We start from the raw sequence: 14,176 nt of genomic DNA, 5'->3' as shown, positions 1-14,176 counted from the left end.
AAATGACTCATAAACAGCAGTTATAAAGTGGGAGATAATCCAGCGGAATATGGTCTTATGGATAACAAAACAGTTTTTCAAGTAGAGAGTAATCAGTTCAATCTTATATTAGTGATAGATTAAGTAGGATGAAGATAGAGAAGTGAAACTGAATTTGACAAGATGGCAGCTATTGGTAAACTTTTCAAGATTGGTGAGGAAGCCTAAATAGAGTGAAATAAAGAGGGAAAGAGGAGATAGTAAGATACCGATTCCTTATGTGAAGTAAGGACTTTTACCATAAAGCAGTAGTTCTCAACCTTCCTAATGCCACGACCCTTTAATACAGTTCCTCATGTTGTGGTGACCCCCAATTTCATTTTTACAAATTGAACATAATTAAAGCATAGTGATTAATCACAAAAACAATATGTAATTATTTCCGATGGTCTTAGGCGACCCCTGTGAAAGGATCGTTCGACCCCCAAAGGGGTCCCGACCCACAGGTTGAGAACCACTGCCATAAAGGAATACATGTGAGGAAGACGTGGAGTGCAAAGTTTGTTTTTTTTTAAGAGATGGGAGATGACAATTTTCAACATACCCTGGTATGTGCCTCTCATCTTAAAATGAGCATTCAAACTGGCTGACTACTCTCTCCTCTTTGAAGAACTTTCTTCTTGGTTTCCACAACAAAGCACTCTTCTGATTTTCCTTCTATCTCTTGGCTGCTCCATCACATTTTCTTTGCTAGTTGTTCCTCTTCCAACACGAGATCTTATAAATGCCTGATTTCCTCACAGCTCTGTCCTTGGAACTCTTCTCTATACTTTTTGTAGTTGATCTGATCAGATAGCTGGCGGTAAGCAGAAATGATATGCTAACAATCCCCACATTTGCATTGCTTGTTTAGACCTCTCTTCTGGGCCTATATGGCATCTCCACTTTAAATTTCACAGGCAATGCAAACTTTCTGTCTAAAACATTTTCCTTTCCATTCAATAAGCTAGCTCTGCCATCCACCCTGTTAAAGTAAGAAATGTGGGCCATTATAATGAATGTGGATGCTTTTCTTCTATATCCAACTCAGTGCAAGTAATATATTCTCAGGCTAAAATGAATGCCTCAAATTTGTTTGCCCTTTTTAAAAACTCTGTTGCCCTCACTATAGTCTCTATCCTCTCTCATCTGGATCACAGTAAGCCTCTGCCCCCTGCCAACCCATTCTACACAAAGCAGGCAGAGGGATCTCTAAGAAAGCAAATCAGATCACGTTCCTCTCATATGTAAAAACTTTGGATGGTTTCCCAAGCCTTTAGAGCAATGGTTCTCAACCTTGGCTGCACATGGGAATCTTTTTAAAATCCTGATTTCTGGGCCGCATCCTCCAGAAATTCTATTTCTTTGTTACTAATGTTGTGACCCCACCCCATATCTGAGGGAAGAGAAAGGCTGAATATTAAGAAAATATACATTAAGTAGAAGGAATCACACATCTTATGTTTAATCTTGAAGCCTACCACTTTGTCTTTTGACTTTCTTGTAAGATTGGTTAAAAGAGCAGTTTTATGGAGAAAATCTATTTGCAACATAAATCTATAAACTTCTTCATTTAATAGTTAGAATCAGGTAAGAGGACGTGAATAGCCAGGATACTGCATTAACTGAATCTAGTTCCTAAGTTTAGGAAAGCAAGAGCTGCAAAATTGAGGAAACTCTGTACACAGTATGGTAACATCTCACTATTCCTCACCAAATACAATGGCAGATGGATAACACATAAAAGGTTGGAGTACCTACTTTTCTGATTCAAATACTCCCTACTTAGCAGACTTCATAAGCCTTCAAATGTTCCATTACTTAATTAATGCAGGAAAAATTGTGCACAGTTAAATAATGGAATCAGAAAAAAATACCTAGAAAAGTCTGATTTAATAGGAAATTCATGATGAGAAAGATTGCTTCACAGATTAACATTTTCCAAACTCAAACGCAATTTTCATTTCTTTGGCTGTTGGATGATTTCTTTCTCTTATGTTCTTTATAGCTTTATTGTTGTCCTAAGTAAAACATGCCATTTCTACAGATGTGTACCACATATTCTGCTCTCTGGTGATCAGGGATTTGGCAGTACTGCTCAGACCACCGACACAGCTTCTCTAGTCATAGGGACTTTACACTAAAGGGCTGAAATCCATATAAAGTGATAAAGGGTCGACATTTTGTTGACTAGGGAAAAACAACACAAAGGCTGTATTTTAAAGGTAACTATGGCCGAAACCGGTTTGGCTCAGTGGATGGAGCGTCGGCCTGCAGACTGAGAGGTCCCGGGTTCGATTCCGGTCAAGGGCATGTACCTGGGTTGCGAGCACATCCCCAGTGGGAGATGTGCAGGAGGCAGCTGATCGATGTTTCTCTCTCATCGATGTTTCTAACTCTCTGTCTCTCTCCCTTCCTCTCTGTAAAAAATCAATAAAATATATTTAAAAAAAAAAAGGTAACTATGGCCTAATATCACCAAAGGGTAATATTAACAAGGTGACATGATCAAGTAAGATACAGCTGTTTCATTACTTATTAATAGCATCATAGCTATTAGAATCTGTAATCTACATTTAAAAAAACATGAGTACTTGTCCCTGTTACTCTTTTCTATGAGGTTAATATGAAAACAACTTTAGGGAAAGTAAACACATAACAGTCACAAATGCACAAGGTTACTACAGACTGTGAGCAAAGGAAACATAACAAATATTATACATTATAAAAGGGTCAGACATAGGGTGAGTGGCTCACCTCTTCTGTCCTTCGTGTCAGAATTACCTGTGTTACAAGTGAAAAATAGAAACATTCATTCAAATTAAAACATTACTATTCAACCTAAGGTAAGACAAAATAAACTCTAGGAATACAGATACATTCATCTTTATATATATTGGAGCTAGAATGAGGCACCCTCCAACACCTGTGAAACGAGATTTCCCAGATTCACTGAACTTTTAATCAGTGGTTTGTCATTCTCTGTGAGTCTAAAAACAATGCAGCATCAATACTCATAAAACGTACAAGAATATAGCCCTAGCTGGGTTTGGTCAGTGGTTAGAGCATCAGCCTGCGGACCGAAGGGTCTCAGATTCCATTCCTGGTCAAGGGCACATACCTGGGTGGTGGGTTCCCTCCTCATCCCTGTTTGGGACACATGCGGGAGGCAATCAGTCGATGTGTCTCTCTCACATTAATGTTTCTCTTTGTTTTTTCTCCCCCTCCCTCCCACTCTGTCTAAAAATCAATGGAAAAATATCCTCGGGTTAGAATTAACACAAACAAACAATCAGTCTTGTGGCAAAATCTACCAACGCTCTCCCAATATCAATCTCTTGTCTTTGGTACAGAACCCAATTTTTTAAAAAAAATCCTCATCTGAGGACATGCTGAGAGAGAGAGAGAGAGACAGAGAGAGACAGAGAAACATCAATATGAAAGAACCATCAATCAGCTGCCTTCCATAGGTGCCGCAATGGGAGATCGAACCCACAACCTAGGTATGTGCCCTGACTGGGAATCGAACAGGCAACCTTTCAGTGAACAGGACGAGGTTCAAACAACTGAACCATTCCAGCCTGGCCAGAACCCATTTTTGTTTTGTTGTTTTCTTCAGCTGAGCACAAAGCTACCTAGCTAAAAACTACATTTCTGAGGCTCCTTTGTGCTAGGTGTAGTCATATAAGGAATTCGGCCAGTGGGATGTGTGTGAAACTGATGAAGGCAATATCGGGTCACATCCCTTGCAAAAAAAATTTGTGTTCCCACTGCCTCTGTTTATCCTTTATAGGGGCTGAAACCAGAACCCAATAATGAGAGCCATCTTTAACCGAACAAATGAGGGAAATTTTGTTGGGATGACAGGGCCACAAGAATACAGGAACTTGGTCCTAGGCGAGGAAGCAAAGTCCTCTATCTACCTCTAGAATGTGATAAGGGCCCTAACCGGTTTGGCTCAGTGGATAGAGCATTGACCTGCGGACTGAAGTGTCCTGGGTTCAATTCTGGTCAAGGGCATATGCCCAGGTTTTGGGCTCGATCCCCACTAGGGGGCGTGCAGGTGGCAGCTGATCAATGAGTCTCTCTCATCATTGATGTTTCTATCTCTTTCTTCCTCTCCCTTCCTCTCTGAAATCAATAAAAATATATTTTTTAAAAAATAGAATGTGATAGGGGAAAGATACTTTTGTCTTAATTTAAGTCACTTAATTTTGCTGTGCCTTTGTCAAAGTAGTTTAGACTGCACCCTAACTTATACAACTAGTTACAAGAACACTTATAGGATATGGTTAAAGCTATACTCATAAAAAAAAATTCACAGCATTAAATATATTAAGCATTCAATTCAGGAAGACAGAAAAGGTACAAAATAAATCTAAGAAAAGTGGAAAAAAGAATAAGAATAAAAAAGAAATTAATCAAAAGTGAAAAAGACAGAACTAATAAATACATAATAGCAGGTTCATTGGAAGAAAAAAAACAATGAGTCATGAAACAGATAAATGGTTAGCCAATCTAAGCAAGAAAAGAAACCATAAATATATAAAATAAATATTCATAGCTATATAAGAAATTGATCTTAAAAGATGACTTTTCCTCAAATCCCATTCAAATAATTTTGAAAACATGAATGAAATGCATAGTTTTCTAGGTAAACTTCAATTCTTTCCATGAAGCAAAACAAAATACTGACAACTAATGTAGCACAAATACAAAGGAAACACACAGACCAATTTCATTTGGAAATAACTTACGAATATCAATGGAGAAAATCCCAAATAAAATAACTATCAAACACATTACAACAATTCATTGAAGAAAAATACAACACAACCAAATACAGTTGTTTTTGTAGGAATGTAAAGAGTTCAAAAATAGAAAATCTGTTAATATGATTCATCATAGCATGATAAAAATAAGAAAATCATATAGATCTTGCTCATTAATGTTGAACAGGTAACTGGCAAAATTTAACACCCATTTGTGACATAAGTGCTCTTTGAAAGAGGAATAAAATGACAAATCCTGAATATGATAAATTTTTAATTAAAAAATTTTCTAAATTGCTAATAATAGTTTCTGCAATGCAGAAAAGCTAGATGACGAACTAGGGGGCAGTATTTGTAGTTTTATCACAGGTAAACAAAGAGCTCATTTCCCTAACATTAAAAAGCTTCAATAAATGAGTCAGAAAAGCCATGTTTAATGGAAAACCACAGAGAGCATCCTTCTTAGAGTCAGTACAAGACAAGGCTGCCTGCTTTTGTTTCCTAACTTTGTTCTGGAGGTATTTGCCAAGTTTTTGTTTTGTTTTGTTAATCCTCACATGAAGATATTTTTTCCATTGCTTTTCAGAGAGTGGGGGGAGAGAGAGAGATGAGGCCCAACCAACTGAACCACACTGGCCAAGGCTCGATATAGCTTTAATTTGCATTTCACTGAGTGAGGTTTTTCAAAGGATCATTTATATTTCCTTTTCTGAGAACTTTCTGTTGATATGCTTTGCCTAGGCTGGGCTGAAGCCCTGAACAAACTGACACTGCAATTCAACTGTTTCTCTGAGATCATCTCTAACTCCACCCCTGGACACAGGTCTCCCACTCCATATCTAACTGCCTAGGCCATCCAGACCCATTTTACTTCCCATGGTCTCCATAGATTCCTTTCTTTTCAGGGATAATACTATTACTTACCTCTGTATACCTGCATCTTCAGTCTCTTGCATAATCATTTATTTTTTTTTAAATATTTTTTATTGATTTTTTATAGAGAGGAAAGGAGAGGATAGAGAGTTAGAAACATCAATGAGAGAGAAACATTGATCAGCTGCCTCCTGCACATCTCACACTGGGGATGTGCCCGCAACCAAAGTACATGCCCTTGACTGGAATCGAACCTAGGACCTTTTAGTCCACAGGCCGACGCTCTATCCACTGAGCCAAACCGGTTAGGGCTCTTGCATAATCATTTAGCTCCCCTCTTTCTCTTATATTTTCAACATTCTTCTCTACCTTTAAACATGATTAAACCTCACCAATCTAACCAGGAACCCATGCAAAGCAGGACATCCGCCAGAATCTTTCTTCTTTCCTCTTAACCCTATATTAATCAGACATCACTGAGCGTTCCCTATATCTAGATTTCATTACTTTGGGCAATTTTACTTATTTCAAGAAATTTTATGCCTAGAAAACACACAAAAAAATAATAATGGGTGAATAAACTCAAATAGCAAAAGAAAGAACAGAAACCATCTCTAGTACCTGAAGGAGGGAAAGTTTCTGGAGTGGTTGCTGCAGTGCTGGAATTTCCTTCCGAAGATTCTGTTCTGACATCTGTGAACGGGTTATCTGGAAGCCATGTTCCATTTGGTGAAATTGTAGTAACTACAGAATTGGTGCTTGCTATTCTTGTGGTCCCATTCTCAGAATCTGAAGTATTGACAGTGGTTACATAGGAGGGTCCCAGAGTTAGATTTGGGCTGAAAGTTGGTGTCACAGGAAAAGTTACTGAAGAAGTAGGATTTGAAGTTTTGAGCTCTTCTTTTACTGACTCTGCTACCAATGCTTCATTAGATCTTGTAGGTGAAGCTATAAACATCAAGAAAATAAGGAAACATCACAGGAAGAATGTGATAGCTTAAAAATTACAAGGCACAAAGTATCAAGTCTAATAAGCTCTCAAACACTTGGACACCAATCAAAGAGTGAATAAAATAAACAAGAGTGTGGGCACATTTATAGTGCTGGACCCTTTCTACCAACCCAAAAGATTACTAGTCCAAGGGAGGAAGAAACTGGATTCTTTACTTAGTTCCTCAGAATTAATATATAGGGTCTTAAATAACAATTTTTTTTGTACTTTTCAGGAATGAATACATTACCTTTTTATTTACTTAAAGAAGTATGTATATGGTATATGTCATAGTATGTAGTATGGTATATACCACAATGATGAGTATTCACTAGGACTCAGAGATTTCTAAAGACATTTATTTTACCATTACTTTTAAGTAAAACTTTAATATTTTTTAAAGCAAAATTCTACTCTGAATACAGCCTTATTAAATGACAATTTACCTGTGGTTGCATTGTTGGCACTGACATGTATCAGACTACTGACAAGCAGAATAAGAATGATCCAGGAATCCATGCTGACCTAGAAAATAGAGAGCCATGTTAGATAAAATTCTATATTATTGTAACTATGTCCAAATACTCACCAAAGGAGTATTTTGGGTAAAATCTTCCCAGCTATTAAAATGTGCACACAGGACCAATAATTTTTTAGGAGTCTGATATGTACATTTCCCCAAGAATCCAACTACTTCATTGAATCTTTATAGACATATAAATAAGACTTACTAAGAACAAACTTTTTTGAGCAGTGATTCTCAACTTTAGTTGCACTTTAGAATTACCCCAAAGAACTTTAAAAAATCCCCATGTCAGACTGCATCTCTGGGGGTGAGAGCTAGGTAGCTGTCCTTTTAAAAGGTGATTGCTATGCACAGTTTTAGCATCTTCAGAATGTGAAATATGAAAATGGTAGGTTGACCGCATAGTGCCCTTCGAAGCAGACATTATACAGCTGTCCTCAACCTTAATGCCACCTCAAACCATATCAAAGGGCTGTGGCACATTTCCACAACTAATAGTGGCTCATTCATCTATTCAGATTTCTGTGCCCTACACTAAGGGAAACAACTGCAGAGCAATAGTCATAGGTCCTATCTTCATGGGCCTCATGCCTAGAGAGTAATTCAATATGGTAGTGCCTCTCCAGAGGAAGGGTAGGGATGTGCAGATGGTTAATATATATCCCAGGAGTTGCCTCTGGTACCAGCAACCATGCCTAACAGGGAAGTGGGTCCAGCAAGTGGCCTTTCCAAGGTGCAGCCATACAAGATTTGACCATATTCCCATTCTTCCCATCTGACCATAATCCAAAACTGGAAAAACATACAATTCCCTCCATAGGATTAGGAAACAGGTTGGAAGGCTGATTATTGTATATGTATATGTGTCTATTCTTGATAAATCAATATGAAATGGTTTTTTGGGAAAATATGTATTTGGGGAGAGGGGGTCAGACCATTGCCTCATTCTATAGACCAAAATAAAATTCAGTTGAAGAATTAAATGTTTGAATGTACATTTTAAAAGGGAATAAATATTTATGTGAGTTCAGAACGAGGAAGAAAAACATAAAGGCAACATAAGAAAACACCAAGGTTAAAAATGGAATACCTAACAATAGAAAAAAACAAATGATTCTAAATATAAAAGAAATCAATTAAAAATAATGTTCATTGAAAGGAAGACTTAATATTGTCAGTTCTTTCAATTTTGGTCTATAGATTCAATACAATCTCAATCTCCTAGCAAGTTGTTTTATAGATACTGACCAACCAGCTTATTCTAAAGTTTATAATAGAGAAAGGCAAAAAACTGAGAATAATCAACTCAGTACCAAAGAACAATGCTAGAGAACTAACACTATCCTACTTCAACACTTACTACAAAGCAATAGTAATCAAGACAGAGTGGTCTGGTGAAAGAACAGACAAATAGGAAAGTGGAACAGAAGAGAGAGCCAAAATACAGACCAACATAAATATAGTCAACTGAGCTTTGACAAAGGAGCAAAAGCAATACAATGGAGCAATAAACTCTGCTAGAACAAACGGTCATACAATGTCAAAAAATAACAAATCTAGACACAGACCATACACTCTTCACAAAAAATAATTCAAAATTGATCATAGACTTAAATATAAACGTAAAACTACAAAACCTAGAAGATAACATAGGAGAAAATCTACATGACCTTGGGTATGGTGATGACTTTGTAGAAACCACACCAAGGGCATGATCCATGAAAGAAATAATCAATCAGCTAGACTTCATTAAAATTTAAAACTTCTGGTCTGCAAAAGGCAATGTCAAGAGAATGAGAAGCCATAGATAAGGAGAAAATATTTGCAAAAGACACATCTCCTAAAGGATTGTTACCCAAAATATACAAAGAACTCTTAAAACTCAATAAGAAAACTATTAACGCAATTTTAAAAATGGTCAAGCCCTGGTCGGTGTGGCTCAGTTGTTTGAGCGTCATCCCATACACACAAAGGTTGCTGGTTCGATTCCCAGTCAAGGCACATGCCTGGGTTGCAGGCTCAGTCCCCAGGGGAGGGCATGCGGGGGCAGCCAATCAATGTTTTTCTCTCTCTCAGGGATGTTTGTTTTTCTCTCTCTCCTTTTCCCTTCCTCTCTCTCTCTGTAAAATCAATAAAAACATATATTTTTAAAAATGGTCAAAAGGCCTGAATAGACACCTCATCAAGGAAGATTTACAGATGGCAAGTAAGCATATGAAAAGATGTTCAGCAACATATGTCATTAGGAAATTACAAATTAAAACATGAGATACCACACTCACCACACACCTATCAGAATGGCCAAGATCCAAAACACCGACAACACCAAATCCTGGTGAGGATGTGGAGCAACAGGAACTCTCATTCATTGCTAGTGAAAATGCAAAGTGATACACACACTTTGGAAGACAGTTTGGTGGTTTCTTATAAAAACTAAGCATACTCTTACCATAAGGAGAATCCTTAAATGCATGTATTACCAAGTGAAAGAAACCAATCTGAAAAAGCTACATACTATATAATACTCTTGAGAAGGCAAAACTATGGAGATACTAAAAAGATTAGTGGTTGTAGAGTTAGGAAAGAGAAAGAGAATGAATACATGGAACATAGGACTTTAAGGGCAGTCAAGCTATTCTATATGATGATATAATTGGGGATACATATCATTATACAGTTGCCACAACCCATAGAATGTATGTACAACACCAAAAGTGAACCTTAATGTAAACTATGGACTTTGGGTGATAATGGTGTGTCAAAATGTAGGTTCAACAAGGACCACTGTGGCAGATGTCAATAGTGGGGGAGGTTGTGCATATTTAGGGAAGGGAGTATTTGGGAGCGCTATAATTTCTACTCCATTTTGCTGTGAACCTAAAACTAATCTAAAATTAGTTTTTTTTAAAAAAGAAATAAACTGGGGAAATTTTCATAAATAAGAGAAAGATTAAAACAAGAACTCATATATCAATACGAAAAACATTAAAACCCCAACTTTGAAAAACCTGGAGAACCTAACCAGGTAATTTACAGAAGAGAAAAACAAACAACAAAGGAAATACATGAAAAGTGCTGACCATCCCCACTAATCAAAGGAATATGAGATAACATTTTTATTTTCCAAATCAGAAAAGATCAATCATTTGAAATATTCAATGCTGGTATAAGGGTCCACAAGAAGCCTCCCCAAAATGTGCCACTTTGGCATGTGAATTATTTTGAGCTGAAGGCAATCAAGACCCTGCAAGCACACCAGACTTTAAATTAGGGGCCTTGCCCATAATAAGAGTTATCACCAGAAAAAAAATGTTTTGACTATATGGCAGGGCAAACTACTAATTACTGAACATCTACTCTCCTTATCATTTTGCAATAACATTCCTCCACTCTGAAACCTCAAGTTACCTTACCTCATCCTTAGCTCAGGATACCATATATCTAATTTTCTCTTTCTATCTTTGAACCTCTCACGTGGGGTCTCTGACTCATGTGCTAGTATGTGAATTTTCCATGCACACACATGTAATTAAATTAGGTTATTTTCTCTTATTAATCTTTATCAGGTGAATTAAGTTATTAGACCAGCAGAAAGAACCTGGGTTAGAGGAAAGTTTTTTCCTCCCTCACACTCGCAAGAGTCACAGAAAAGAACAAAAATACTGGTGGGAATGCCAACTAGCCTAAACTAACAAATTTCTTTCCAGAAAGATTATACAAGAATCTTAAAGATGTTCATATTGTTTTCTGACCCATTTTCAAGGTTCTATTCTAAAGTGAATATAAATAAACTATAACTCAGACTAAAATGATTTAGAGAGTCCAGCCAGCATGGCTCAGTGGTTGAGCGTTGACCAATGAACCAAGTGGTTGCAGTTCAATTCCCAGTCAGGGCATATGCCTGGGTTGCAGGCTCGATTCCCAGTGTTGGGTGTGCAGGAGGCAGCCAGTCAATGATTCTCTCTCATCACTGATGTTTCTATCTCTCTCTCCTTCTCTCTTCCTCTCTGCAATCAATAAGTAAATAAATATATTTTAAAATGATATAGAGATAGTCATTAAGTGGAAAAGAACAATCCAAATACCCACTAGGGAAAACAGGAAAAAGATGAAATAAGTATTATGTTGCTATTCAAGATGATACATTATTATGATTCAAAATGCTGCATTCAAAGAGTATAAGAAAGTGGAACAAACCATTTATTTTTCTTAAATCCTCATCCAAAGATATGTTTTTATTAATTTTTTCAAGAGAGAGAGAAAGCAAAAAAACATTGACTGGTTTCTTCTGGTACCACCCCGACCAGAATTCAAACACCCAACCTAGGCATGTGCCCTGAACAGGAATCAAACCAGCAACCTTCTGGTGTACGGGATGATGTTCCAACCAACTGGACCAACTGGCCAAGGCACGCCCTTCATTAAAAAAAAAAAAAAGTGGGGGGCGGGGGCAGCCCTGGTCAGTGTGGTTCAGTGGTTGGAGCGTCAGCCCGTGAACCGAAGGGTCTCAGGTTCTGGTCAACCCACATACCTGGGTTGCAGATTCAATCCCTGGCCCCAGTCAGGGCATATGCAGGAGGCAATCAATCAATGTGTCTCTCTCACATTGATGTTTTTCTCTCTTTCTCTCTCCCTCCCTTCCACTTTCTCTAGAAATCAATGGAAAAAATATCTTTGGGTGAAGATTAACCAAAAAAATTTAAAAAGCCAAATCAAGACTGAATATACCATATGATCACAACTAAATTTATAAATGTATATGCATGAAAGATTAGAAGGAAAAATCTATAAAAATTTTGGCATAGTACTTTATGATTTTTATTTTCTTTATATTGTACTTTTTTATTTTCTAAATTTTAAAAATAAAAAGCATGTTATTTTTATAAATAAAAATAATCAATACAATTAAGTTAAAAAATAAATTTCACTACAGTCTGAATATAAGAAACAAAACTAAAAGAAGGAAAACTGCACAAGGAAGGCATACCTCAAGTAAAAGAATGCCAGGGAAAAGAACAAACGCATAGTAGATGGCAAGTTGGAGAGGATTTGTATGCATAAAGTAGGGGCTGAGAGATATGTCAGTTTAAGAAGACCCGTGTCACTAAACCATAATTAGGAAAACCACAGTGAAGGCCTAATTCTTCTCAGAGGATATAAAGACCCTCATGCTAATTCCTGTGACTTCCTGATCTCCAGACTAAACTGCAACCACACCTACCCTACTTCCCCTCCTCTAATCACCATGTCTTCTATCCAAGCATCCTAGAGCTGCATGTCAGGATGTAGGGTTGAAGTTTCCTCATTCTTCATGGATGCTACTGCAAACCGTTTTTCCTGGAGCCTGCTCTAACAGTCCTAACAGGACTTTTTTTGCCTAATGATTGCTGGCACTCCTCTGTTACTGCAATGTGGTTCACAGTTTTCTTTCCATCCCTAAGTCCTGATATTCTCCTAGAAGGCTGTTCAACATGCTCACAGACATCAGTCACTACAACTCACATCAGGGCCAGCCTCTTGAGTTCCTTGATTTCCTCAATTCCAACCTATACCTCTACTCTACTTGGGCCCTATGACAATGGCTCATTCTAGGCTCTATCATCACCAAGAAAAGCTGTCATCCCACTCTCCACCACACTCCTTTATCCCTGCAGTTCTCTCCCTATTACTTCTACTACAAACTGTTCTCTGACCTCACCAGGCTTTTGGTTCCTTCAGATCCTCTCTAATTTTATTTCCAATATCTCTGTCCTGTCTTTATTTTCCTCTCTACATAATCAAGAATTGGTGTCAGTTCAATCACTTCCCTGCTAATATCCTAAGTTCTGTTGCTACATTGTTCCATTACATATACATGAGGGAACCCCCTCACCCAAACCCAATCCTGAATTAATCTTACACTTGTACTGCCAAATGCTGCTTATGAAAACCAAACAATCCATAAAGTTTATATCACTATTTCTGCCTCAGTGGAACTCTGAAAACCTGCAATCTTTCTGTATTTCCCTATTCAGCTTTCTCGCCAATTCTCCATAGCAGTGATTTCAAAGAAGCTCTTCTCTCCAACCATCTCCTCCTATACCCTTGGCTATTGGCCTTGCCTTCGCTTCAAAGAAAATAGAAGCCATGGGACATCCTTAATTCTCATCACCATATTTACAAATTTCCTCCTCTAGTTCTTTCCAAGAATCTCAGTTCATTGGAAACCTTACCGTCTACTACCATCTCCTAGATTTAATTCCTCCCTTTCATAACAGCATTTAAACACAAGACTTTATCAAATAATAATAACTCCTTTGAATTTGCATCAATCCTCCAGCTAGCATTCTCCCTACTACACTTTACAGCCAAATTTCTAGAAAGAGTTGTGACACGGCAATCTGACCTCTTTTACCACCATTCCACTAAAACTACCTCCATATTTTAAAGACTGAGCTCTTTTAAAATATTCCAACTCATTCACAAAGGACTAATTTCCCTAATATATAAAGGGCTCCTACAGATTAGATTAATAAAAAGGGGACCAAAAACCCCCAAAATGGGCAAAAAACATGAGAAAGACAATTCACAGAAAATGAAAAATTTCTCTTAAATATATGAAAAATACTCAACTTCACTCATGATCAAAGAAAGCCCAATTTAAAGCTATACCGCAATATCATTTTCAACTATCAGAAGCAAATATAAAAACTTGAACAACACTGCACTGGCAAAGATTTTCATAAACAGATACTCTCATACAATCTGTAAATATTTATCAGAATTATGAAAGCACAAACCCTTTGACACAATTCTGCCCAAGAACTTTCTAGATATACCCATATTTTAAAAGTGACCTATGTACAAGGTTATTCAAAGCAGTATTATCTGCAATAAAAAAAAAATACTGGAAATAACCTAAATGTTTATCAATAGGAAAAGTGAACATGATTAAATAAATCATGGCATATTCACAAAATGGAGTATTATGTAATTGTTAAACAGAATGAGGAGGGT

General features: G+C 37.2%; 1 protein-coding gene across 4 annotated transcripts in view; it reads right to left on the bottom strand.

Moving 5' to 3' along the window:
* PTPRA (protein tyrosine phosphatase, receptor type A) overlaps window positions 1-14,176 on the bottom strand; it is a 128,725-nt gene that overhangs the window by 49,674 nt on the left and 64,875 nt on the right. Inside the window, exons 2-5 of one of the 4 annotated variants that reach the window (XM_006096389.3) lie at window positions 9,463-9,551; window positions 7,101-7,179; window positions 6,285-6,611; window positions 2,776-2,802 (exon numbers count right to left, since the gene is read on the bottom strand). In XM_006096389.3, coding sequence (XP_006096451.1) covers window positions 2,776-2,802; window positions 6,285-6,611; window positions 7,101-7,179; window positions 9,463-9,549 — 520 coding nt within the window. In that variant the 5' untranslated portion in view covers window positions 9,550-9,551. Of the gene's footprint in view, window positions 1-2,775; window positions 2,803-6,284; window positions 6,612-7,100; window positions 7,180-9,462; window positions 9,552-14,176 lie in introns of those variants that run through there. The other 3 variants (XM_006096394.3, XM_006096393.3, XM_006096392.3) reach the window with 3 other exon arrangements.

Source organism: Myotis lucifugus, unplaced genomic scaffold (assembly GCF_000147115.1).
Source record: "Myotis lucifugus unplaced genomic scaffold, Myoluc2.0 scaffold_178, whole genome shotgun sequence".
Classification (NCBI taxonomy): Eukaryota; Metazoa; Chordata; class Mammalia; order Chiroptera; family Vespertilionidae; genus Myotis; species Myotis lucifugus.
The sequence above is the reverse complement of the archived record's forward strand: the minus strand, read 5'-3'. Positions and strand labels throughout refer to the sequence as shown.